The sequence below is a fragment of the Enhydra lutris genome, unplaced genomic scaffold (assembly GCF_002288905.1).
Source record: "Enhydra lutris kenyoni isolate GAN:26980312 unplaced genomic scaffold, ASM228890v2 scaffoldscaffold48, whole genome shotgun sequence".
NCBI classification, from domain to species: Eukaryota; Metazoa; Chordata; class Mammalia; order Carnivora; family Mustelidae; genus Enhydra; species Enhydra lutris.
Genome location: NW_019154132.1, coordinates 17203019 through 17229897, shown reverse-complemented (window position 1 = coordinate 17229897; position 26879 = coordinate 17203019). Strand labels below are relative to the sequence as shown.

The following is a 26879-nucleotide window of genomic DNA, read 5'->3' as shown; positions in this document are numbered from 1 at the left end:
CCCTTCGGCTCCGGAGTGTGACCGGATTCTAACTGCGGCAGGGGACTCAAGCCACATTTCACCAGCGACTTACCTGGGGATCCATGTCGTAGAACACAGCGAAAAGCCCCCGCTTGCTGGCGCTAGGAGGTACGTGACCAAAAAAGTCAGCCCCTTGAACTTTACTGTCCCAAAATCGGTAAGGGAACTGCAAGGCAATCTGGAAAGTGAGCAAGAGAGAGAGAGAGGGTTAGGAGTCTCTGGGATCAGGAGTATGGCAATCTCTAAGAAGCAACCTACAGTTCTCGACTGAAGAGCTAGGCACGGAAAACAAACCTAAACGCTCCCTTTCCATGCACCTGTCTTGTTGGTCCTCTCGTGAGCATCTGGCTTTTTGTGCTGTTCAGTTCCATACTCCCACTGATGACGGGGGTACCCACCAGCAACCACCAGGCTGATGGGAAGATGCAAAGCATTCCTGAGACCCAGTCTGGAAGCGAACGTCGCTACGACCAATTCTAGCCACCCGTAGGGCCGCCAGGATCCTCTGAAGCCCTCGCAGTTTTGCTAGAGATTTTAAAGGCAAAGGAACTGAATCTCTCTCCTCACTGGGACCAATTAATGGAGGGTAGGCATAGAAAGCAGCCCAAAAAAAGAAGAAAAAAGAGCTACCTTATTTCCATATTTATATGCCAAGTTAAAATTCTGAATAATAAGATTCATTTTCCTAACGTCAAAATTCAGACCTTGGCCCAGCTTTTCTTCTCTTGTTTTGCTAGTATCCTTCTGTATTCTTCATGAATGATTATTCAAATGTAAAGAAAACCTTTGAATTTTATTTGAATTAAAAAATTATCCCTGGGGCACCTGGGTGGCTCAGTGGGTTAAAGCCTCTGCCTTCGGCTCCGGTCATGATCCCAGGGTCCTGGGATCGAGCCCCGCATCGGGCTCTCTGCTAAGCAGGGAGTCTGCTTCCTCCTCTCTCTCTGCCTGCCTCTCTGCCTACTTGTGATCTCTCTCTGTCAAATAAATAAATAAAATCTTTAAAAAAAAAAAATTATCCCCTACTTCCCAATACCAGAAGTTAAGGAAATTCAGTCACCCAGCTTGAGTAACTTGTCACCTTTTCAATGATGCCTGCACCTAAGCTGTTGATAGCCTTCATCTTCTTTTCTGACAGTGGTGGGTTAAAGTGGATGGCACCCTTCTGCAGTAAGGCCAGAGGGACCGTGACTAATACCTGTGAGAAAAAATGAACAATGAACACACGAAACCAACTGAACCTAACACAACCATTCAGTGGGTTCATTTCCAGGAAAATCTCAACACACAAAGGACATTTCTCCCTACTGCCAATCATGAGACTGTCAACGTCCCATGTTATATTGGGAAGAGCAAGGGCCGTCATGTACCATTGGCCAGGTTGTTCACTGCACAAGGGTGCCTGGCTGAGCAGAAGTGGCATCCACATGGAAGAACTCACAGAAAGGTCTTGATGGTTTAGAATAACCCTGGGTAGAAAGGGTCAATAGATCCCAATCCTGAAAAGCAGTACTGTAATAGGAAATGGCCCTAAATATGGAATCAGGAAACTATATTTGTTTATCATATCTGACACTTTCTAGTATATGGCCAATACCTGCCCTGCTAACTTCAAAGAACTGAGGTAAGGCTTAAAATGAAAACTCTTACAACATACATCAATATGTTACATAAATGGTAAAGCACATCAAAAACAGTACAGAGTATTATAATCACAAAGAGCCACAAAAAATTTTTTTTAAGGAGAAAACAATTTATCGCAGGGTCTCCAATGGCTCACAAAATCATTTAGGAGAACTGAAGTAAGAGGTGCTAACAGAACCTTCAAGAATGACTCTTCAAGTCCCATCACAGAACCCGGCCACAGAGAGCTGCTGTCTCTCCATACAGTCGGGACATCTCTGGCTCCAGAGCCACGTCACCACGACCAGCGCCAGAAGCCATCACTCCTGCTGCCGGCTCGAGAATCGTGCCGCTTACAGAACAAGCTGCACCAGCAACGTGGGCTCCTGAGGCCCTGCCTTGTGACTCCCCTGCGGAGAGGGAGTGGACCCTGGGGCCTCCACTGGCCCCGCTGCAGGAGAGCCCGACACCCTGACCGTCCTGCTCGTCAAAAGTGAAGCAGAAGCCACACCAGGGCTTCCAGGTCTCCCACTAGTGTGGCTGAGTGGCTGCACCATTTCCATCCAGAACCTCAGTCGCTAGGGAGTCTGGGAAGTGTGTGTGTGTGTGTGTGTGTGTGTGAGAGAGAGTGTCTACTTCGGCCATCTATGCTGGGGGCCAGCACAGCAGGAGCAGCGTGCAATGGAACCGAATGCCAACCACTCTAGCTACCAGAACCCTCATCAAAGACTGAGTGTGCTTGGCTTGAACCCCAACTCCAGGATCCCAGGAAGGCCAGAGTTCTTCCTATCACTGTGTCACTATTTTCCGCCGCAGGGAACATGTAGAAGGTATTTTCAGTGTCATCATCATGCAATCAAAAAAAAGGGGAGGGGGCGGCGCACGGGTGGCTCAGTGGGTTAAGCGTCTGCCTTCAGCTCAGGTCATGATCCCACGGTCCTGGAGCCCCGTGCCAGGCTCCATGCTCAGCAGGAGCCTGCTTCTCCCTCTTCCTCTCCCCCTGCTCCTGTGCTGTTTCTCTGTCAAATAAATACATAAAATCTTTTTTTTTTTTTAAAGGGAGCAATTATTCTCGTGGATGCATAGGAACTTCAAGGAAATAAGATCTAGATTTTAAGATTTTATTTATTTATTTATTTGTCAGTGAGAAAGCGACTGTATAAGCAGGGGGAGCAGCAGGCAGAGCGAGAAGCAGGCTCCCCACTGAGCAGGGACTCCCCAGGACCCCAAGATCATGACCTGAGCCAAAGGCAGGCACTTGCCAACTGAGCCACCCAGGCGTCCCAGATCTAGATATTTTCTTAACAACCAAAAAGCTTTCAAAAGCACATGAGCTGGGCGCCTGAGCTGCTTTCGGCTCAGGTCATGATCTCAGGGTCCTGCCACTGGGTCCCGCATTAGGCTCTCTGCTCATCGGGGAGCCTGCTGCCCCCTTCCTCTGCCTGCCTCTCTGTCTACTTGTGATCTCTCTGTCAAATAAATAAATAAAATCTTAAAAAAAAAAAAAAAAAGCCCATGAGCTAAGGTAAACAGGCGGAAGAGATAAACAGAGCTGGCCAGAGACTCACACCAGCTCTCGGGGCACGCAGCCTGGAGACCCGCACTACAGCGTTGTTTGTAAACGTTTGTCCGTGTGTCAGGCTGGGGCGGTCATCCTTCACTTACAAGTTGGTTTGGAAACTTCCAATTCAAACCATGTGATGTGTGCAGACTACCATAAAAATAAAAAGACTTTAAACATTTCGGAGCAGACTTTGAAACACGGCTCTGCCCTAATACCCATGGAGAGTTGGATCTAAAGAAAGGAAGGCAAAGGTGCCTGGTTAGGGTCAGGCAGAGGGTGACCCAGCAGAGGGTGACCCAGCAGGGGCCGCCAAGAGGCAGAGTCACAAAATCCCAGAGGTTGAGCCATCAGCTGATGTACAATTTTAAAAAGAGGTATTTAAAAAAAAATTTCACCACTAGGAGGAGCCTCAGGTATTAGCCCGACTCTCACTTTGGGGCTCACAGTAGAGGACACTGTCGCTGGCCCGGCCGCAGGCTGGACTGACCAGGGGAAGCATTACAGACATGACCAGCCCGAGTCCCTGAGAACCTGTGTGGGGAGGAGCTCTGGCTGCGGTTTTTCTTCCTAAGCCCCTCACGGGCGGTTCCCACATGAGCCGGGACTAAGAAGCAATACAGTCCGAAGACTGCATGCTACCAGCCCCAACGCCCCCGCTAGCCAATGGCGGGAGTGACAGGAGCATCTGCCCCGTGGGCTCATACCCTAGACCCCGTCTCTTCACTTGACGTGAGATCCTTAGGAACATCGTGGGCAGTGGAGTACCTGGAAATAACTGGAAAGTGCAGAGCACAGCTAATCTAGGAACCAGTGATAGTCTCTCAGTTATACATTTGGGTCCTCATTTCAGACATAAATAAACCGAAATAAATTTATGGGGCTTATTCATCCCCCTCTGCTTCAGGGAAGCACCCCTGCTCTCCCCAACACCACAGAAATCTGTGTGTGACATCCCAGAGTGTAACACCTTCCACTGTCCACCTACTGAAGTTTATTAAAAAATCCCAATAATATAAAAGTTCTCCTGCCAGTTTCAAAATGAAAACACAGAGCTGCCTTGAACAGAAAAACGATCCCATTGCAAAACAAACAAACTAAAAAAAAAAACCCCACCGCCAACTTGGAAAGTACCAAGAATTAAACAAAATAAACTTTTTTTTTGGTAATACACAACTTCTCAGAACCTTTAACACACTCATACTTAACCCAAAAAGTAGACTGCAGTATACAATACTTTTCAAACTTATTTGGCCAAAGGATTTTTCTTATTCAACTCTCAGGACTCATGTACCACAAGAAACACTTCTCAGAATTCCACCTACCATGAAATCCATATGGTGTTGGATCAATTATATCAGATCTGCAGACCCACACGGGATTGAGTGGAGATAGGTAAGTCTTCAGGACTCCATCTCTAGGCAGATTGCCAAAGGCAAACTACTTGGTGGAAAACACAGTTTTCCCAGACCCCCAGGCCCCTAGCAGCACCTAGTGAAATTCTAGCACCTACCTTTTGTGCTGTACACCCTGTCCCATCTGTAATGGTAACCTGCACTTCATCTCCAGTATAATCAATGCTCTGTACCTGCTCAAGAAACACAATCATGGAAACCATGAGAGACGGAGCCGTACGATCCAGGATCCTCTCCAAGTATATCGTGCGAATTTCTATCTCCAAGACGCCAAAGAATCATTTCCTGGCATTCAGAGATCTGAACGACATTTACAGCTTACTTCAGGGAACTCTCACCCAGTCATTAAAATTTATAAATACTGTCAGAATATGGAAAATCTTTAAAATCGTTTATCTAAAGTGAAGGATACACATAAGTTACAGCCCCTGTGATCAGAGCAACGTGCAGTGCGAACGCATAGGAACAAACATGCGAAGGGAAAAATTTCCGAATGAACACAGATACACAGTGTCAGGGAGGTCATGAGACTCCCACACACATGAGTAACCAAGATGCATCTGCACCACTGCTGCTTCCAAACAGCGGGGCTACCTAATGAACGAGGTCACGGCAAGCACCTGTCTCCTGTGCCATCCACGCGCCCCACGCTTCCCATTCTCCAAACACAAGGTCAATTCAGAGCTCCCCCTGTCCAACGCTGTCGACACTCACTGGAGATTCGAGCCGAATGTCTAGGCCTTCTGCCAGTTTCTCAATGATTACGGAGTAGCCAGGCATTAGCAGAGTGTGGTCACCAGCGAACTGGGCAAAGAATTCGTTGTGGTCCCAGGAGCGAGCAGACACCTGGGAAACGATAATGTGCAGGAAAGCTTATTTTTTTGTCTATCTGTCTATCTATTTATTATGTAATCTCTACCCCTAATGTGGGACTTGAACTCATGACCCCAAGGCCGAGACTGGCATCTTCCACCGACTAAGCCAGCCAAGCACTCCAGGAAAGCTTATTTTAGAACAAAAGGTAGACATGATTTGGACCTGCGTACCACTCCTTGACAGCAAGGTATACCGTGTATCAACAATGCTGAAAAAGGAGAACTCGATGACTGAAACTGCATTTGGAGAACTCCATCTATAAGCATGCCAACTGTCGCCAACGTCGCATTTCTATAGAGGCTGAAATCCTGCACGATTTTGGAAAACAACGTTACTCCGATGGCAATGGTGAACGCCAGGGTATCTCAGCTGGTTAAGCATCTGCCTTCAGCTCAGGTCATGATCCCAGGGGGTGGGGGGGGGGGGGGGGTCCCTGCTCAGCGGGGAGCCTGCTCCTCCCTCTGCCTACCTCTCCCTGACAAATAAGTAAAATAGTTAAAAAAAAAATGGAATGAAAATGGAGATATCCTGATTTGGTCAATAAGCCAGGGTCATCTGTGGAGCCTCAATTCAAAATACAGAAGATCTGAGTATCAAGACCATGGTCGTTACAGGAGTGAGGCAAGTTTAAATTTATTTCAGCAAGATTCACAGACCACACCTGCAAAGCTCCTCTATTTCGGTCTCTGGAGAGCAGTGCTCTCAGACCGCGCAGGGCTCCCCAGGGCCGCCTGCAGGGCCTCCGCGGAGCAGGGCGCGCAGGGGAACGAGGGCAGCCAGCACGCCAGGCTCTGGGCCCCGGGCAGATCCAGCACCAGGGCCCTTCTGACACATTCTCTGAAGAAAGGTTTCTCTAGCTTTAACAACAAAACAAGGTCTAAACCACGGTGGGGCGACTTCGCTCAGAAGTCATGGTTTTTGAACTTGCAAAGAGCAGAACCCGTATTTCCTGTTTACCCAGAGCAGCCCGGGTTCAGGGCCAAGAGCCGGCACACGGACACACGCGCCAACATGCGCAGAGCCTGGGTCAGGGCCAACACCCGGCACACGGGAACACGCGCACCAGCACGCGGGAACACGCGCACCAGCACACGCAGAGCCCGGGTCCCAGCTGGGACCCCGCACACGGACACGCGTGCCCCAGTCCGCGCGAGCCCGCACACCTGGCGGAGGCTGCTGCCGCAGGCGTACTCCAGGTTGCTCAGGTGGAAGTGTAGCACCTGCTCCTCAAGCTCACTGAACTGGATGCCGGACTCCGAGATGAACGCTTTGTAGATCTCCTCTATCTTTTCTGTAACGGGAAGGGAGCAAAGCAGAGCAAAGAGCGGTCACGTCATTTCCTCATCCTTTACCCTGCGTTTTGTTCCTCCTGCGACCCCACAAACCCCCAAGCGGCTGAGGTCCCTTCCCAAGGAAGCCCGGGGTGCGTGGGGTGGGGGGACAGGACATCTTGATAAGGTTGGTTTCGCTCAGGAAGGAAAAGCTTATCTTAACTGGAAACACACTCTGTAGGCTCTGTCTCTTCAACCATGTTTCGTTGCTGCCTAGTTGAACAATTTCTTCTTTTCACTCAAGTTTGGAGGGGGAGGTACCCCCTGTGCCCCCAGAGAAAGTTCCTCCTCCCTTTCTGGTACCGCGACCACCTCAAGTCCAGTTCTTAGAACATCTCACCTCAACCCAGAGCCCTACAATAGACTACAGGCTCCATTCTCTCCAAAACAAGAATAATCCATCGCGGGCTTTCGTCACCTGAGCCTTCTGCCTCGATGCCTTTTAATGACTGGTTTTCTACTGCCTGTGTAATAAATTCCCAAACCCATAGTGAGACCAAGCCAGCACATTTTCAGCCTTCCTAAAGATAGCACCTACTACCTGCCCGTTCACACGCTCTTCAGTGGCAGCTGGGTCTCTTCTGGGTAAATGCCAACCGTGGGAGGACTGCTGCCCCTTCTCCCCTCACTGGCTGCCCCCCACGGCCTGACCCGGCCCCCTTCCACTCCAGCATCCGCTGGCCACCACACGCCTTGGGAATCCTGCTTACTAGCAACCCCCACCTTCATCCATTCCACGCAGCCGGAACGTTCAACTACACAGACACACAGCCCTGTGGAATCATCGCTCGGCTCTGGTCTTAGATTCCCTTTGTGGGGGGATGGGGTGGGGGGAGGCTCATGTCTGACAAACTGTAAACATCTAGCACATGGCACTTCTTCGTAACCTTCGCCGTGATGACCACCAGCCCACATGTAGGCTGTAGACTCAAAGCTTCCTTCTATCAAGTCTGCGCATTTGCTCAACTAGAAAGGGAACTGAAAGTGAGTTAAGAAAAAAAAAATTTGACAACTCCAGCCGCTCATTCAAATTCATGCTACATCGTGATATGGGGATGGCCACCACACGGCTGGGTCCATGCTAGGCTTCAGCCCGGGACCACAGGGCCTTTGTGCTACCTTCATTACCATCTTGCAGTCCCATCCCTACCTCCTGCTACGTGGTTTCTATTTTCCTTCAGGTTTTGTAGAGATTCGGGAGGAACCAAGATTTCTAAAACGGTATATAAAATTAAGTATTAATAGACTGGGAAAAGCCTTAATATGAATCTTATGTAAATTACACTTAAAAGCTTTAGTACATATGCTCTCTGAAATTAACTCTAGTTTCTCAGTATTTCTATCTGGATGTTTTCAGCAAAGTGCTAATGAGCTGGCATCTCCGCTCAGACACTACGAGGCGGGAGAGAACTGGGACCTTCTTTATGCAGACACGTAAGCACTGTTATTAGAGCTTTCCCAGATAATATTAATTAGAAAAACAACTTACACAGTTGGTGTCGCAGACCCTCCCTTGATAACTTTTTTTAATTGGCCAAGACAAAGCAATATTGTTAACTTTTTTACCTGGTGGCCCTGAGAAGTGTAAGACCCTGAGAAGTGTAAGACCCCCCCATCCCCCCACGTGCACACGCGATTACCACCCACGTGCTCAACACTCACTAAATTCTGAGCACATCCACCAAGTCAGCCTAGGAACTGTCCCCAACTCCGGAAAAGTCAACAATGTCCCTCTGGGTCTGGCCATTACCTCCATTTGATTAAATGATCCCTGTGCCGCCCAATTTCTGAAAATGTTGTGTGAGAGTCCGTAGGGGATCACTTACAAATAAGGGTGACCGGAGGGTCTCAAGCAGGAGGGTGAGGGGAGGAGAAAGAGAGGAGGACAGTGCTTGCTACTGAGACCTCTACCCCAAACAGTGAGGGAGCGTATACCAGGACGCAGAACTAAGAACCCTTTCAAGGAAACATACACCTGAAGCAAATTAACATCCTGAGAACAGAGTTCAAATGATTGCACTTGAAGAAACCCCAATAGGCCACCAAAACCCATGAGTGGTACATACAGGTCGTAAGAACTGTAGGCTAAATGAACATCAACTTAAGTAGCAGAATGGTCAAATCTCCACTGGCACCCTCGTGGAAATGAGTGCTTACAGACAAGTTTTCCAATGAGTACAATCAACTGAGAATATCTGGTCCAATTAGTAACAAAGCCTAACAATTTTGAATTAAAATTTTCCAACTGCAACACATATTCTTACATTCTTAAATAAAACATACTAAAAAACAAACAAACAAACAAAAAAAACAAACAAAAAAAATCAACCTCAAGCTATTGCCCCCAAAAAGGGAAAAGAAATCCTGACCTACAAAACTCTTTTCATCGGGGTGCCTGGGTGGCTCAGTGGGTTAAAGCCTCTGCCTTCGGCTCAGGTCATGATCCCAGGGTCCTGAGATCGAGCCCCACATCGGGCTCTCTGCTCTGCAGGAGCCTGCTTCCTCCTCTCTCTCTCTGCCTACCTCTCTGCCTACTTGTGGTCTCGGTCTGTCAAATAAATAAATAAAATCTTAAAAAAAAAAAAAAAAAAACTCTTTTCATCTAGAAGAGACATTATGTAGGGACTATTCACATGGGGCCTATACCATATTTCCTTAAATAAGCTCCTCTGGGAAACTGAAAATTAAACATTTAAGTAAATCTTTTAAACATCAGCTATTTTATGCAAAGCAAGATCTGAGTCTGTTCACGCACACAAGCCTCTACAGGTCCTTGAGAAAGGTCTTCACAGAGCGTAACAGTCCAGAAGGAAGGCTCCTAGGACTTCTCCTCTGTGTGTGTGTGTGTTTTAACATAAGCTCTACGCCCATCGTGGGGCTTGAACCCATGACCCCAAGATCAAGAGTCGCAAGCTCTATGGACTGAGCCCGCCAGGTGCCCTTCACAGGACTCCTCCGACGGCAGACGTCCGAGCACACAGGTGGACGCTGCTAGTGTTCATCAAGCTAGGGTGACAAGGGGACTCCAATGGAACATTCAGAACGCCATTCTCCCATACCTCCTAAAGGAACATCTTGGAGCTGAGTCTTATCCTTCCTCCACTCAGAGACAACATCCAAGAGAGCATTAAAATGAAAATCCATGCGCTTGTCAATGGTGGGGTCAGTTATTCGTCCACCTTCCTGAATTAAGTCACATCTCTCTCCAAATTTATGCATGCTGATGCCAAGCTTCAAAATAATAAGAATAAGAAGGTGAAAATTTGCCCTGGAAAAAATACTTACAGGTTCTAAGCTGAAATTAGACAGAGCTCTCATGGAGAAAATGGTCTAGCAGTTCTCGAAGAGAAAGCTAAATGTGCTTCCTGGGGGATGGCAGCAAAGGGAGGCAGTGAGAAAAAGAGCATGAAATCTACGAGACCTTATTTCAGGAGAAGGTGAAGTGACAGCAGCAGCGTCCATGCCATGCACTCTACAGCTTTGCGGGCAATATGTATTAATGCTCCCAGTGCTACGGCTGAGCACGGCCTCTCCTTGCTCTGACATTCCAGCCCCACTGTGGACTCTCCCATAAATGAGCACGCAACCACACAGACACTCATGGAAGGTGATGTTGAATTTACTGTCAATAAATAATACTTCAGGAAAAAACCTTGGGCCTACCGGGTCTTCAAAGAAACTATAGAGAGCTGCCCGATAAAAGACAGGATGCCCAGGTAAATTGGACTCTCAGAGGAACAATGAGTAGTTTGGGTTTTGGTGTCTGTTTGTTCTTGCTTTTGTTTTTTTTAGTGTAAGTATGTCCCAAATATTGCATGCAAAACATCCCATGTAATATTTGGGACATACTTATCCTAAACACAATACTTGTTGTTTATCCAAAAGTCAAACATAGCTGGGCATTTTGTATTTTTATGGGCTCCATCTGGCAACCGTAAGATGAGCTAATCGAGTGGCCTGCAAATAACACACAAATATAATTAAAGATCTCAGAAAAAAATTTTTACGCACGCTACAGTTCCACCTTCTCCAAAAGGAAGAACTGTAACTACTTTTGTTGACTTTTCGGGGGGCGGGTGAGGGGGCAAGAAATCATTTAGGGGTGGTTCTGTATCATCTAGAAGCATTATTAATACTACACACAAGAAAAATGAGACCATTTTTTCTTCTGATTATCTACAACACAAATGTTAAAGAAACCCACTTGTTCACACATTAATGCTACTGGGTTGTTGATACAGCCGTTGACAATCTGGGCTCCTCTTCCCACTGTGACGCCTTTAAAAGATTTATCATCCCATACTCGGCCTCCAATTCGGTCTTTGGCTTCCAAGACAGTTACCTAAAAACACAGGCAATCAGGGAAGCTGAATAGGATAAGAAACCGTATTAAACGCAGCACTATAAATCCAGAATGACACACAGTTACATAAGTTCCATATCTGGTTAATTATGGTATCACTCGGGAAAAAACTTTAAAAAGAAGGTAGTGTGAACAGAAGCCAATGTAGATGTTGGAACAAACCATCCAGCTTTTAGCAAGGAGGGGAGTGAGTGGTCTGCTAGCGAGATCCCTAAAATGGTCTCGTCTCCAATGCCATAATGATAAGATTGGATGAATTAGCACATGAAACGTACTCTGAAAGTTTTTACTTAATACTAGTCCATAAATTAAAAAGCACTGTAAGAGGGGTGCCTGGGTGGCTCAGTGGGTTAAACCTTCTGCCTTCGGCTCACGTTGTGATCCCAGGGTGCTGGGATCAGGCACCGCATCAGGCTCTCTGCTCAGTGGGGAGCATGCTTCCCCCCCCACCCCGCCTATTTGTGATCTCTGTCAAATAAATAAATAAAATCTTTAAAAATAAATAAATAAATAAATAAGCACTATAAGAAACCAGACTAAAGAGGTGAGTTTTTCCTATAAAATGTCTCTGTGTTGAGCAAAATGCCTTCAGCTTTGCAAATAGGCTTTAACTTCCCTAGGACAGGACTACTGTTAAAAATAAAAGTGTACGTTGATCATACTACCCAAGTATGACCTGGTGGGCCTGGCCTAAGCAGGTTGGCCCCACACCCAGACAACTTTACCTCCCCCAAATTTTGTACGGCATGAGGAGCTGCTGGTGGTGGACAGCTCTGACAATGAGCACCACACTTCCTTGGGTCGCAGTAACCCAGGGGAAATGTGACTCCTACTCCATTCCACTTCCGGATCCCTAACAGGACTCTTTCAAATTGCTCAAGGTTGTTCCCCAAGTCAACCGTCTCGGTTACTCTGGGGAATCTCTTTCCTAACAGCAGAAGGACGGGTGGTCTCTTTGGGGTCTCTCTCATCACCTGGTGAACAAGAGCAGAGAAGGGGAGGGCTCCTCTGAATATTCTTATTCCTCATTCTCTCCAACGAGGAAGGTTACGACCTGAGGTTCTAACCCTCCCCACCCTCTCTTCTCTGACTTCATGCAGATTAACACAGACCCATCGGTGTCTAGTTTTGTTTTAGTGTAAGAGGAAGGCACTGTATTAAAGACAGCCCCCTAGACTTTGGATATTAATAACCTTCCTTGCAATATCATCTGTGAGTTTCCCTAACAAAAACAAACCAGAGATCTTGGCGCTAATATCTAATGCTGGAATAAATAAATGATCAATTCAAACACGTCCTAGCTTAATACCATTCAGAAAAAATTTTGAAATGCAAACATGCTTCCCATAAATCCAACTCAGGTTCTTCTGTTTTGTGAGGAAAATCACGTAACCCAAGACTTAAAATCTTCCATTCAACCGAGGAAAACTTCTCTTAGACATAGCTACTGAAAACTTTTCTCATCTCTGAAACTCCTCCAGCAGGAAGACATTGTGAACAAGTTGTCATTTCTTTCAGCCAGAGAACAGTGCTAAGACTAATTCAAATCTACCAAACTGATTTTCATGTTTGGTTTAACTGAAAACCAAAGTCCTTGAAAAATAAGTTTTTTTTTGTTTGTTTGTTTTTCTTTTTCTTCATTTTTTTTCAAAGATTTTATTTATTTATTTGACAGAGATCACAAGCAGGCAGAGAGGCAGGCAGAGAGAGAGGAGGAAGCAGGCTCCCCGCTGAGCAGAGAGCCCGATGCGGGGCTCGATCCCAGGACCCCGAGATCATGACCCGAGCCAAAGGCAGCGGCCCAACCCACTGAGCCACCCAGGCGCCCCGAAAAATAAGTTTTTTAAAGAAAGAAGTGTGTCAGACTTAGAAAGTCACAAATTGAGGGGTGTGGTTAATTCAAATGAATCTAATGGAAATGAGATTCTGAACTGCACGATATTTTTTTGTAAGTCTCTATTTAGGCTAATTCTGAACAACTGGAATAAGGCCACACCCTAGCTAAAAACTATCCTACCTTGGAGAAGCAGGCCACCTCAAGTACGTATAGCCCTTTAGAAGTCACGTAATTCTGTCTGAACCATGGATTAACCAATTCAATCTTGCTTCCAGAAGCAAAGATTGTGTTCCAAAGTAAGACTCCAAGACTCCAAGTGTGCCTTTGAGGGGCGCCTAGCTAGCTCAGTCAGTCAAGCACACGACAGCTGATCATGGGGTCACGAGCTCAAGCTCCACGTTGGGCACAGAACTTACTCAAAAAAGGATACCTTTCATTTGCATAAGAAAAATTACTGCGTGTTTCAGAAAATTTTATACAGGAAATGGTGAATTTCCAAGCTGCTATTTGTTATCTCAAACTATTACAAAAACAAGGACTTTTTCCCAGTGTGCCGTCTGTGGTGTTGACTAACAGCCCGTGGAGAATTTCTGCTTTAGTTTCTGCACAGACTCCCTTCTGATTTGCTCATTAGGAGTCTAAAACCCTGTCCTGGGGCACCTGGGTGGCTCAGTGGGTTAAAGCCTCTGCCTTTGGCTCAGGTCATGATCCCAGGGTCCTGGGATCGAGACCCGCATTGGGCTCTCTGCTCAGCAGGGAGCCTGCTTCTCCCCCTCTCTCTGCCTGCCTCTCTGCCTACTTGTGATCTCTGCCTGTCAAATAAATAAATAAAATCTTAAAAAACAAAACAAACAAACAAAAAAAACCCTGTCCTAAAGCTGCTGAGAATGGCTATTCCCTCCACCTTTCTTTTTTTTTTTTTTTTAAAGATTTTATTTATTTATTTGACAGAGAGAGATCACAAGCAGGCAGAGAGGCAGGCAGAGAGAGAGGAGGAAGCAGGCTCCCTGCCGAGCAGAGAGCCCGATGCGGGGCTCGATCCCAGGACCCTGAGATCATGACCTGAGCCGAAGGCAGCGGCTTAACCCACTGAGCCACCAGGCGCCCTCCCTCCACCTTTCTTTTATTAAACCCATTTCAAATGTTGTATCTTTCCTAGGAGCAGTTAGAAAGATTATAAAGATATACAGTGATTTCACATTCTCCACCAAAATCAGAAACCGGTTTCTAAATCTTAAAAATTCTGGACCAGGGACGCCTGGGTGGCTCAGTTGGTTAAGCAGCTGCCTTCGGCTCAGGTCATGATCCCAGCATCCTGGGATCGAGTCCCACATCGGGCTCCTTGCTTGGCGGGGAGCCTGCTTCTCCCTCTGTCTCTGCCTGCCATTCTGTCTGCCTGTGCTTGCTCTCTCTCCCCCTCTCTCTGACAAAAAAAAAAAAAAAAAAAAAAAAAATTCTGGACCAAAGGGCACAGTTAACCATCTGTTATCAACTCCATGTCCCCAAAACTCTTACCTTAATTCCAAAGTTATGCAGTTGCCTAGCAGCTGCTAATCCTGCTGGACCAGCCCCGATAATGATGACAGATTTCTTAAAAAAAAAAAAAAAAAAAAAGAAAGAAAGAAAGAAAAAAAAAGAAAAATTTTTTTAAAAAGGACCCAATTAGAGAAATGAAAGCAATATATTGTTCTAGTTGTTCTAAGAAGGTACTAACTGCCAAGCGACATTAGTTCAACTACATTTCTTGGATGTTCATAGAAAATTACTTTCCTAAAAAATATGGATGCGTGTAAGTAAGCCCCTCCTCTTTTCTACAGTCTAGGGGACCAGTGCCTGATAGTCTCTTCCCCAGAGGAGCACAGTCTACACAACTCTTACTCTGTAGCTTCTGTGGTGATCACGTGACTGTCACGAGTATCATTAACTAGTACCCACTAATGCTGCTGTCGCAGACTAGCATTTATCATGATGGTGGTTGTGTTACTGTGAGAGCAACAGCCACCTACGTTGTGGTAATCTTTAGGAAGAAGATGCTGGTCGGTGCCGACGCTGAGAACTCCCGTGTTGATGAGACCTTTCCTCGTCATAAAATAAAGGATCCTCTCCACTTCCTGCACGCACCGGATACGCACGAGACCCCGGACAATGATGTGAGGAATACATTTCTGAGGGGTAAGAGCTTCCTGTGTGTGGAAACAAAACCAGACTGTTAAGACAAATAGATGGAACTCTGGGCTCCTCGAAAATTGAACAGAATTTCTCTGTGACCCAGCAGGCCCCCTCCTGGGTATCCACTGAAAAACACTGCAAACGGAGGCTCATACAAAATTCTTATTCACGCTACTCAAATTGCCAAAAGGTGGGACTATCTAAGGGTCCATCAACGGATGATGGACAAACCAAATGGGGGTAGATCCGTACGTGGGCCATTATTTGGCCATAAAAAGAAATGAGGTACTGATCCGTGCTACAACACGGAGGAATCCTACAAATGGGATTCTGTGTGAAGAAGCTACTCACGGGAGATCACATGCTGTAGGATTCCATTTGTAGAAACAACTCGCCATGGGCAAATCTAGAGAGGCAGGAAGTAGATCAGTGGTTGCCAGAGGCTGGGGGGAGGGAGGAATGGGGAGTCGCTGTTTACTGGCTGTGGGGTTTCCTCTGGGGGTAACCAAAAGTTCTAGAACGAGATGTGGGGATGATTACACAACGCTATTTAATGCCAGACTCTACTTTTTACAATGGTAAAAATATAAATTTTACATTGTGTTTTTACCACAATAACAAAACCAACCAAACCAAATCAAACCAAAGCCCTCTCGGGGTACTCAAGTCCATCTTGTGTCACTAAGACATAGTAGGATCAAAGGGGGTGGGGGGATTGCCTGGTGAAGGAAGAAAAAGGGAGAAAGGGACAAAAGGAAGACACAGCAATTTCTACTCCATCAGCTCATCTTCTCCTCCCCAAGGACAGCTAAGGGGACCGTGGGCTGACCATGTCGCAGATACATTCCTGACTTGATACACCACACAGTAAGAGCCACAGCAGAAGCTCATGCTGTCACTTATCCCAGCAGCAGAAAAACCTGGATTCTCATCACCAATAAGATGTGAGGAGACAGATTTAGGATTGATTAAAAAAAAAAAAAAGCCATTGCCTTTTCCTGCACACGCCACTGTCGTCAAGGCCTTGGAACGTTTCAAAGATACAAGACTAACATAGCCTTGACCCACGGTCATGAAGTTAGAACAGGATCAAGAGAGGGGGTCCCAAACTCTGGCTCATCCTGTACTTGTCCCCAACCCCCCCAAGCTCTGAAAAAACCGAACCACACATAGGAAGAGGACTTACAGTAGACCCGTGACCAACATGGGTTTGAACTGCGTGGGTCCACTCACACGTCGACATTTTCAATAAGCACAGTGTGGTACTTAATAACATTTTCTGTTGGGACGCCTGGGTGGCTCAGTTGGTTGAGCGACTGCCTTCGGCTCAGGTCATGATCCCAGTGTCCTGGGATCGACTCCCATATCGGGCTCCTTGCTCGGCAGGGAGCCTGCTTCTCCCTCTCTCTGCCTCTGCCTCTGTCTGCCTCTCTGCCTACTTGTGATCTCTCTATCTCTCTCTCTGACAAATAAATAAATAAAATCTTTAAAAAAAAAAACATTTTCTGTAGCTTACTTGCTTGTGAGGATAAGTATATAATATACATACAACATACAAAATATGTGCCAATGAACTGTTTACATTATTGGTAAGGCTTCAAGTCAACAGCAGGAGGTTTGTAGTTGAGTTCTAGGAGGAGCCAAAAGTTATATGTGGATTTTTGACTGGGCTGGTGGGGGTGTGTCAGATGTCAACGCCACTAATCCCCACATTGTTCAAGGGTCAACCGTATTCAAGAAATAACATCGGCTTGGGTTGGTGCAGAAGGTAAAAAACACCTGTTTGTAGTCATGAATTCTAAAAAAATTTTTTTTTTTCAAAATTTTTGATTCTTTCACAGCAAATATTATGTTTTCCCACTAGAATATTAAACACAAAGCATACTATTTTATTAAATATTAAAATAGATCCAGGCTGATAAGGTTCAGGATTTTTTCCTATAAGATTTTTCACCACCATAAATCAATTTTCAAAGTCAAACTAAAAGAAATGTGAAGAAAAATGAATCCAAGGCTGTTTCTGAAGAGTTTATCTTTATAACTTATTTACAGGAAATTCTGACCACAATTTTGTTCAGTTCAGCAAATGTTTATTGAGCACCTACCTCCAGCCTGCTGGGAAGGAAATGAATAATTCTGCCTCGTCCAACCCACTCACAGAATTCGTAGAAACTGCATTAACAGCCATGAATTGGATCAGGCCATCTTATACTGGATTCTAATCCAGTGAGACAGCACGGTCCATCTGGAGCATCTTTCCTGAATCAAGATTACTTTTGCGGCCTTGCCAAATGTTCCGCATTCAGCAATCACTCAAATAATTGCAGGAGAAATTGATAAATCAGAAAAATACTAGGGTCAGGAAAGCCTTTGTTTAGATAATAATAATAATGATAACAAAAACTCCTATCCCCTCTCATGTGGTCTCCCCCCTTTCCAGGTGGGGGCTGTATGAGGCCCCTAACATATCTTCAGTCCCAGCAGACAGCAAAGCACCAGTAAGAATCCCTGCCCTCAAGGGGTTATGAAGCTGTCTTTAATGTTTTATTTTTTTCCTCTCGGCATTCATGCTGGAACTCTCTGAACCAAACTTTGCACCTTATACTCAATCACGAGAGGGTCAAAAATTTAGACACATGGTCTCAACGTGGTGGTTCCCAGGATAGGGAGACTCAGTGCCCAGGAGGCAACACCTGGGGACATCGTCGGTTGTCACAACCGGGGATGTTCTGGTATCTAGGGGGCAGAGGCCAGGGAAACACGAAACATCCTACGGGGCACCAGGCAGCCCCCACACGACGAATATCCACCCAGTGTCCATGGTGGGAAGGCAGACAGTCCCTGATCTCAAGCCCCCCCCCCATACGGCAGCCCCCCTCTATCCAGAGCAGTCCCGGTAGTGCACGCGAGGGGGCCTCCCTCCACTCACTTTGCAGTTAGTGTACCACAGGGCGAGGGTGAGGTTCCGCAAAGCCAGGTACATGGTGGGATCTCGGGAGTACTCCGGGAACTCGTAGAGCTCGTCCAGCTCCATCACGTCCGGCCGCACGCACAGGGCTTTGCCACACTCATTGGGCTGGTAGAAGGGCTGGAAGTACCGGTTCATGCCTGGAACTGACAGAAGGCACAGATGCACACGTCGCACACCCAGGTAAGCGACCAAGCAGGCACGAAGCGGAAAGGACAGCCTCAGCCGGGGCTACAGTCTGTCCCGCAGGCACATTCGCACTCCCCGTCTAGTTAGATGAAATACATGGGAACTGTGTATTTCTCCCATTCTTTCTTCACCAACTGAATTTCCATGGTATGGAAAAAAAAATTTTTTTAAGGTTTTCATGGGTGTTAAACACCTGCCGTAGGGGCACCTGGGTGACTCAGTGGGTTAAAGCCTCTGCCTTCGGCTCAGGTCATGGTCCCAGGGTCCTGGGATCCAGCCCCGCATCGGGCTCTCTGCTCAGCAGGGAGCCTGCTTCCCCCTCTCTCTCTGCCTGCCTCTCAGCCCACTTGTGATCTCTCTCTGTCAAATAAATAAATAAAATCTTTAAAAAACAAACAAACAAACAAACAAAACACGTGCTATAAAATGGACCACCTTATCTGTGTTTACGTGTAGCGTTGAACCGGGTTAACGATATTCACACTGCTGGGCAACACGTCTCCAGAAATTGTTATCTTGTAAGACTGAAACTCTGCGAACGCCAGCTCCCCATGGAAATAAATTTGAAAAGTAACCTTCACTGGAATTTTCCCAATTAGAACATGAATCAGTTCACAGAGGTAAAGAACAATCACTGACCTCAGATAACCCTGGAGCCGTGGGTAACATTTAAGGCTACAGTCTATCCTCTGTGCTGTTTATACGCACAGAGACTATTAATGCGCTTGTTTTTTAAAAGCCAGAAAAATATGCTGTTTCCTAACCTGATTTTCAAGACCACTGTCCCATGTCATTAAACACTGGGACTTCAACAGACACAGCGTATTTTCCTATTATTTAACTACTCCTCCGTTCCTGGGCACTTAAATTTCATCTAATTATTTTACTATTGTAAGCAATGTCATGTAAATCTTTGGATTAACCCTTGAGGATTTACTTTGATAATTATTTATGACAAATTCTAGAATAAAGGGGGGGTCTATTTTAAGGTTTTTGATTCATGGCCAAATTGTCCCTCCCAATATCCATACCCACTAATAACATCTGAGTGCCTGTTAAGGGTGGGTTAACCTTTGTTAACCCTGGGACTTAGCACTTGGGCTTCGATTCGGGCCATATTCACATTTTTAGAGGGCCCAGTGTTCTTGGTTAAAAAAATTTTAAAATAGGGTGGTGCATTGGTGGCTTAAGCAGTTAATTGTCTGCCTTTGCTCAGGTCATGATCTCAGTGTTCTAGGATCGAGCCCCGCATCGGGCTCCCTGCTCAGTGGGGAGTCTGCTTCTCCCTCTACACACCCCCCCACACTTGTGCTTGCTCACACTTTTCTCAAATAAAATCTTTTTTAAAAACCTAAAAAAAAAAAAATTAAAAGAGACCCTTAAAATAGGGCTTTTAGGTCAAAATCTATTTGCATCATCAAACATAAAAGTTTGTTAGTTTGTGGACAGGGGAAGGTCTAGAATTCTTGCTGGGACACCAAGAACTCGGGTGGAGAATTTTAAAGATCCATTTGGAGTAAGCAGTCAATGGTATATCTGGCCTGACCTAAAGTTTTGGATTTTCTTCAAGTTGATTACTTCACTGAGGTTTTACATGGCATAATTAGAAGCAAAAAAGACTCAGAGAAGAAAGAGAAACAGGCTGCTCATATGGTCGAAACTTTCTCCCAGCATGTCAGAGTTTTGAGTTACCATCAAATAATGCAGCCACTTAAATTTCAATGATGTAACTCATCAAACCTGGTGGATACAATTCCTGGACCACCGTTAGACGTCCCATGTCATGGACCACCTATGTGGACATGAACCATGTGATATATGCGAACGCTATGACCGAGCCATGGCACAACCAAAGCCATGAAATCACACGGTGCTTTAGATCACATTGCACACACTCTAAAAAAATCTTTTGCATTCTGCTCCCCCACCCCATTCCAGTAGAAGCGGGGGGGGGGGGGGGGGGGAAGCAGGGAGGGCCAGGACCAGCTCTCACCCAGCGAGGAGGGGACGCCCTTGGAGTGCTCCAGCTTCCCGGGGCTGCCGCTGCCAGCTGCACGGTGGGTGCTGGCGCAAGACGGGCTCATGCCCACGCAGTCGGGGTAGTAGGCAGAGAGCAGGGGTGCGGCCACGCTGTCCTTCAGCAAGGGAGGGAGGATGAGCATGGAGTACCACCAGTGGTTGGAGACTTCCGACACTCTCTGGAGCGGGGCAGAGGGAGACCAAGAGGCACAATGGCAGACAAGAAACAGACACACAGGCTCAGCCGAGGACGGACGGCTTCCTGCCCCTTCACCCTCCACGGCCCCACACCAGAGCTCGGCACACTCAGATTTAGAAATAAAGACGGCCGATGGTGCCCAGAGAGAAGGTTTCCTAGCAGAGTTCTTCTGGATCGGCGGCAACAGCCTCCTCCTGTGCCCCGCATCCACCCTCCCCCAACCCCGCCGCAAACACTGACCCCCCCGCCCCACCCAATACCAAGTCAGTCTCCCAGCTGCATCCAGGACAGCCTTCCATCCTTGCAGCAGCATCACAGGTAACGTAACAGCCAGTGCAATCCCCTAATTGCAAGCCCAGGTTTCAGCCTGACACGAGAAACTTCTCTCTGTTCAGCAATCCCTTATCACCCAAACCCCGCCCCCTTCACGAGGGATCTAGAGATGATGGAAGGCATAAAATGGGGCAGAAAAAGATCGTCCTCCTGAGAAGCCGTCAAGCAGGACTCCTTTTTGCTAGAAGCTACTAAACACTTTCAGAGGAAGAAATACGCGACAACTATCGAAATAAGACGCTAAATGTGGAAATGAACAAAAAAGCTATTTTTGGTCTTAAAATATGTGATCACATTCCAGAGCTGATTTAACACATGGAGTCATCGGATCAAAGCATCTCCACGATGACTAACAACTGCAGTAAGAATAAAATTTCCTTGGCTTCCAGAGCTACTCTGCCGACAAGCCCATGCTCGATGGCTTTTTCTAAACATGATCTTGAACGCACGTTCCAACAACTCTAAGAATCTGATACAGGACAGCCTTGAGCCCCGGGCGCCCCTGGTGTCAGTCCTCTGGGCTCCAAGCACATGCCATCTGCTGTCGAGCCGGGCTTTGTGGCCTCGAGGTCCAGAGGGTGAGCCAGTCTACAGAAGTATTTTGTTTGCTCCTCGGCTTTCATGGGGTGCAAGTCTGGGGCCAGCATTTCTCCGTTTAGGACGAGCCCCGACACATGCTTTAAGTGACTCCCAGCTGCTTCACACATTCTTTTACCTGCTCAGCCGTGAAGGCATGTCGGTCTGCTGTAAGCTCTCAAGGCTGCCCTCGGCCGGCCTGGGCCGTACCGAAAGAGAAGAGAAGCTTCAGTTCTCCCCCTAACACACCAGGGCCGACTCTGCGGACCCCTTCCTGGTGTAGCCCCAAGGAGAGGGTAAACGGAGAGTTCAGATCCCGACACTCCAAACGGACCGTGCAGAGGTAGGAATGGAGACGCCTCAACTAACAGGAACCCAAGTTCTCGGGCTTCCGGGACCCAACAGAGGCCCTGCCCTCCTGCTACCTGCTCCGAGTCCTTCCTCCCCAAGAAGCCCCCTTGACCATGCTCCGAGTCGTCTCTGCACAGGGTTGTGAGCAGCTCCAGCAGCCACCCATGAACACGTACTCCGTCCTGCTGTTCTGAGCGTGTCCCCCCAACACACTCGCCAGTCCCTGGGCACCTGGCTGTCACTCTGTCGGGACACCATCAAGAACCCCGCTCTCACCAATACACATACCACGTAAGAGATCGTACTCGATAGAGTCAGTCCATCAGCATCTTTACACCAGGTTCCCCCCAAATCCACGTCCACCCGGAACCTCAGCACATGACCCTATTTGGAAACGAGGTCCTTACAAACGTCCTCAGTCACACGGAGTAGGGTGAGCTCTAACCTCAGTGCAACTGGTGTCCTTATAGGAAGAGAAGGGACAGAGCAGGGAAGACACGCAGGGAGAGGGTCACATGAGCCCACAGTAACCCCCGGACAAGCCAACCAACGCCAAGGATTGCTGCTGCCACCGGAGGCAGGAAAAGGCTAACAGAAGCACCCCCAGACCTTCGGGGCGGCACAGCCCTGCTAACAGTGTCACTTCAGACTCAGCCTCTGAAACTAGGAGGCAACGTGCTGCTGTTGCTCAGTTTGTAGTAATGCATTACAGCAGCCCTAGGAAACGAATACAGGCGCTCAAAACTTAGAACCTGCTCACAAAGTGAACCTGGGCTGCCTAGGGGGCTCAGTCGGTTAAGCATCTGCCTTCAGCTCAGGTCATGGTCCTGGGGTCCTGGGATCGAGTCCCGCTTTGGGATCCTTTATTTATTAGTTGGCTTCTCCCTCTGCCACTCCTCTGCCCCCCAAGCTCATTCTCTCATCTCTCCCTCAAAATAAATAAATCTTTAAAAAAAAAGTTAAAAAAATTTTTTTAAATAAAAAAATAAGGGGCACCTGGGTGGCTCAGTGGGTTAAGGCCTCTGCCTTCAGCTCAGGTCATGATCTCAGGGTCCTGGGATCAAGCCCCACATCGGGGTCTCTGCTCAGCAGGGAGCCTGCTTCCTCCTCTCTCTCTGCCTGCCTCTCTGCCTACTTGTGATCTCTCTCTGTCAAATAAATAAATAAAATCTTAAAAAAAAAAAAAAAAGTGACCCCTGAATCCACAGGCATAGAATAGGGGTAAAACAGGAGATACGGCTATAAACCTGTTCTAGACTCTTCTTTAACCCTACACAAAAGTAAATAACTGGCGGATGAAATCTAGGAACTCTTCCACACTTTTTAAAGTTCCTATATCCTAAGAATATGGCCTCTGTCCTAAAGTTCAGTGTTCTGTGTGCAAAAGGGTCTGAATGCCAGCGGACAGACTCATCAGGCATTGCAAATGTATTTGGCTATGTTTTCCTTTGTATCTATCTGTCTACCCTAAATCCTGAAATTATCTGGGCCACTGCTTTCCTATGGAAATGCTTGAGGGTACAACTAATTATTAAAAACACATGGGGGGAGGCACCTGGGAGGCTGAGTCGGTTAAATATTTTATTCTTGATTTTGGCTCAGGTCTTGACCTTAGGGCTGGGAGCTCCAGCCTGCTTCGGGGTCTGCACTGGGCGTGGAGGCCATTTTTTTTTTTTTTTTTTAAAGATTTTATTTATTTGACAGAGAGAGAGAGAGATATCACAAGTAGGCATAGAGGCAGGCAGAGAGAGAGGGGAGGAAGTAGGCTCCCTGCAGAACAGAGAGCCCGATGCGGGGCTTGATCCCAGGACCCTGAGATCATGACCCGAGCTGAAGGCAGAGGCTTTAACCCACTGAGCCACCCAGGCGCCCCTCGTGGAGGCCATTTTAAAAAATGTGTGTATCTCACACATTCCTTTATGTAACAGAATGGATTTCAAGTAGATTTAATACATGTCACTTCTCCCTTTGCCTAAAATTCTACCGCAGCCCCCAAGTTTCAGACATGTGGAAAAACCACAAATTAACACCTCTGTATTACTGAAATGCAGAATAGCTCAGAATCTCAGAATTTCAGACACTCAGAAACGCAAGACACCATTTTCTACAACAGCTGGGATCTGCCATACCGGCCAGGGCTCTGCCAGCTCATGGAGCGAAGGTCCACAGGAGAAACGAGACGTGAGGAGGCTCGGCCAGCCGGACGCGCTGCTTCCCCTCCCCCCACGGGCAGAGACAGGATGGAGCAATTACACCGAGCTCAGAATACACAAGAACACTCTCTTGCAGCTGAATCTGGGCCAAGACCATCAAATTACGGGCCTCTCGTTCTTTTCTCGGAAGGATTCAAGCGGAGATAAGGTCCCAAAAGCCACCCATGAGAAACAAGGCAGATCCATGGAGTAAGGCAAGCTACCCATTTCTTCCCTTTTAATTCCTTTTAACGTGTGGCAATATAATTTTATTTTTCTCTATAAGGGTGGGAAGGATCACCCATGATACCATGACTCCTAACATTTTCATTACACAGGTGTCAGGTTGTGACAAAAGCCTTTGATCAGCAACCAAATAGAGAGAAACTTATGAAACTGTTGTTGTCACTGACAGATAGTACTTTTATCAATGAAGGCACAATGAACTGTGGTCCAGGATGTGCTCAAATACTCACTAGATCCTCTGGAAGGGAACAGTGATCTGAGGTCTCGGGCTGCAAAAGAAAACCAACTGTTAATTAGATTTACTTATAAACTACAGGCGTTAAGTGTCCGTTTGCTTTCAGTAACACACCTTTCTTCACCTGTGCAGCGGGTAAAAGCGACAAGTGGGAAAAACAATGCAGCACTGAGGGCGTGGAGGAGACAGCTACTGGTGTAAAGAGGTCCCGGGTGGAGAGCTGAAGGAGCGGAAGGACTTTGGGGGCAATTTGACAAAATACGCAATATTTAAACGCACGATAATTTGACACTACCTTGCACGCTGAAGACATACAAGCAATACACCCAGCAGTTCAAACCTGGCTAGTTTTGTTTTTTTTTTTTAAGATTTTATTTATTTATTTGACAGACAGAGACCACAAGTAGGCAGAGAGGCAGGTAGAGAGAGAGAGGTGGAGGCAGGCTCCCTGCGGAGCAGAGAGCCCGATGCGGGGCTCGATCCCAGGACCCTGGGATCATGACCCGAGCTGAAGGCAGAGGCTTAACCCACTGAGCCACCCAGGCGCCCCAAAACCTGGCTAGTTTTTTGACAGGGGCTCTCAAACGTGTGCACCCACAGAAGTATTAGAAATGCTCAGGAGCACCTGGGGGGCTCAGTGAGTTAAACATCGGACTCTTGGTTTCAGCTCAGTTCGTGATTTCGATCCTGAGACTGAGCCTCCCGCAGGGCTCCCCCCGCTCAGCGAGGAGTCTGCTTGAGATTCTCTCCCCCCCTCTGCTCCTTCCTCCACTCACTCTCTTTCTCTCTCTCACTCACTCTCACTTTATTCTGGGGGGGGTAGGGAGGGAGGAGGGGCAGAGGGAGAGGGAGAAGCAGACTCCCCGCCGAGCAGGAAGTCAGATACAGGACTCAATCCCAGGACCCTGAGATCATGACCTGAGTTGAAGGCAGATGCTTAACCCACTTAGCCACCCAGGTGCCCCAAAATAAATAAATCTTTTAAAAAAATGTTCAAAGGAGCACTATTTGTAACAGAAAAAAGCTAACCACAGCCCAGAAGTCCACCAAGAGTAGAACAGTGTTCTGTTCAAACAACAGCCCACTGGGGCACCCAGGTGGCTCAGTCATTAAGCATCTGCCTTCCGCTCAGGTCATGATCTCAGGGTCCGGGGATCGAGCCCCATGTCTGGCTCCCTGCTCACTGGACAGCCTGCTTCTCCCTCTCCTCCCGACTCATGCTCTCTCTCGCTATCTCTGTCTCTCTCCCAAATAAATTAAAAAAAAAAAAAAAAAAAAGCCAATGACACAGCAATGGGGAAGAACCAAGCACACACCACACACTACCACATGGGCACACTGCACAATCATAACGGCGACAAAGAGACCAGGCCCCGGAGAACGCACACTGTGTGATTCCACTTACACCAAATCCAGTCAGCCAGCCCAGAGAGTAGGGGAGCCAGGCACGGAGGGTGTGAGTGAAAGGGGTGCAGGGGAGCCTCCAGCGGGGCTGGGAAAAGTTCAATTTCTCTACTGGGAGCTGGTTAAAGAGGGACTCTCCGAAGCGCCCCCAAGTTCCGCATTTTGATTTGTACATTTTCTGTTTCTGTTATACTTCAATAAAAAGGTTACCTACATCAACTGAAGACCGGCATACCATATGGCCTGGCCAATCTGACCCCTTGGAATATTCCAGAGAAACTCTGGCATGCCTGCACCAGGGGAGGTGTGCAAGAATGCTCGCGTGCACCTCACGGCCCCAAATGAGAAACCACCCCCACGTGCACAAGCAGAACAGGTGCGCTGTGGCAGGTAGGCTTACGCAAGGCAATACTGCCCAGCAGGGAAAAGAAATGAACCAGGGCTCAAGCATCGACATGGATACTTATGGAAAAACCTCAGTGCTGGGTAAAAAGAGCAAGTCGCAGAGGAATACAAACAACAGGACATAATTCATAACCAACACAGAAATATAGAAAACGTTCCATGTTGTATCGGTTTCATAAATATGCACGACTCTAACAAAAAGCAGAGGCATAATACTGCAGAATTCAGAACACTGCAGAACACTTGCGGGGGAGGGAGAGAGACAGAAGTACCGAGGGCCCCCCCCGGGAGATACAGAGGCCTCGGCAAGGAACGCTCTGCTTCTAAAACGGGGTGCTGGGCACCTGAGTGCTTGCTTTAAGTCTTTATTCCTTATGTATCATTAGAAACCCGCTTTTGTGTCCATGTATTGGTTCATATTAAAATGACCGTATCAGGGTGTGTGGCTGTATCAGAGAGTAGAGCACAGGACCCGTAAATCTCAAGGTTAGGAGGTTCAAGCCCCAAGCTGGGGATGAAGCCTACTTAAGAAAAGAAAAAGAAAAGGGAAAGAGAAAGAAAGAAAG

The 26879-nt window shown here is 47.2% G+C and overlaps 1 protein-coding gene across 1 annotated transcript in view; it reads right to left on the bottom strand.

The window, feature by feature from the left end:
* LOC111156658 (lysine demethylase 1B) overlaps positions 1-26879 on the bottom strand; it is a 63483-nt gene that overhangs the window by 9399 nt on the left and 27205 nt on the right. The window contains exons 7-18 of the mRNA XM_022517686.1: positions 24500-24538; positions 20347-20551; positions 18126-18310; positions 15034-15210; positions 14543-14617; positions 11032-11169; positions 9887-10058; positions 6660-6787; positions 5335-5466; positions 4719-4793; positions 1103-1219; positions 74-199 (exon numbers count right to left, since the gene is read on the bottom strand). Coding sequence (XP_022373394.1) covers positions 74-199; positions 1103-1219; positions 4719-4793; positions 5335-5466; positions 6660-6787; positions 9887-10058; positions 11032-11169; positions 14543-14617; positions 15034-15210; positions 18126-18310; positions 20347-20551; positions 24500-24538 — 1569 coding nt within the window. The remainder of the gene's footprint in view (positions 1-73; positions 200-1102; positions 1220-4718; positions 4794-5334; positions 5467-6659; positions 6788-9886; positions 10059-11031; positions 11170-14542; positions 14618-15033; positions 15211-18125; positions 18311-20346; positions 20552-24499; positions 24539-26879) is intronic.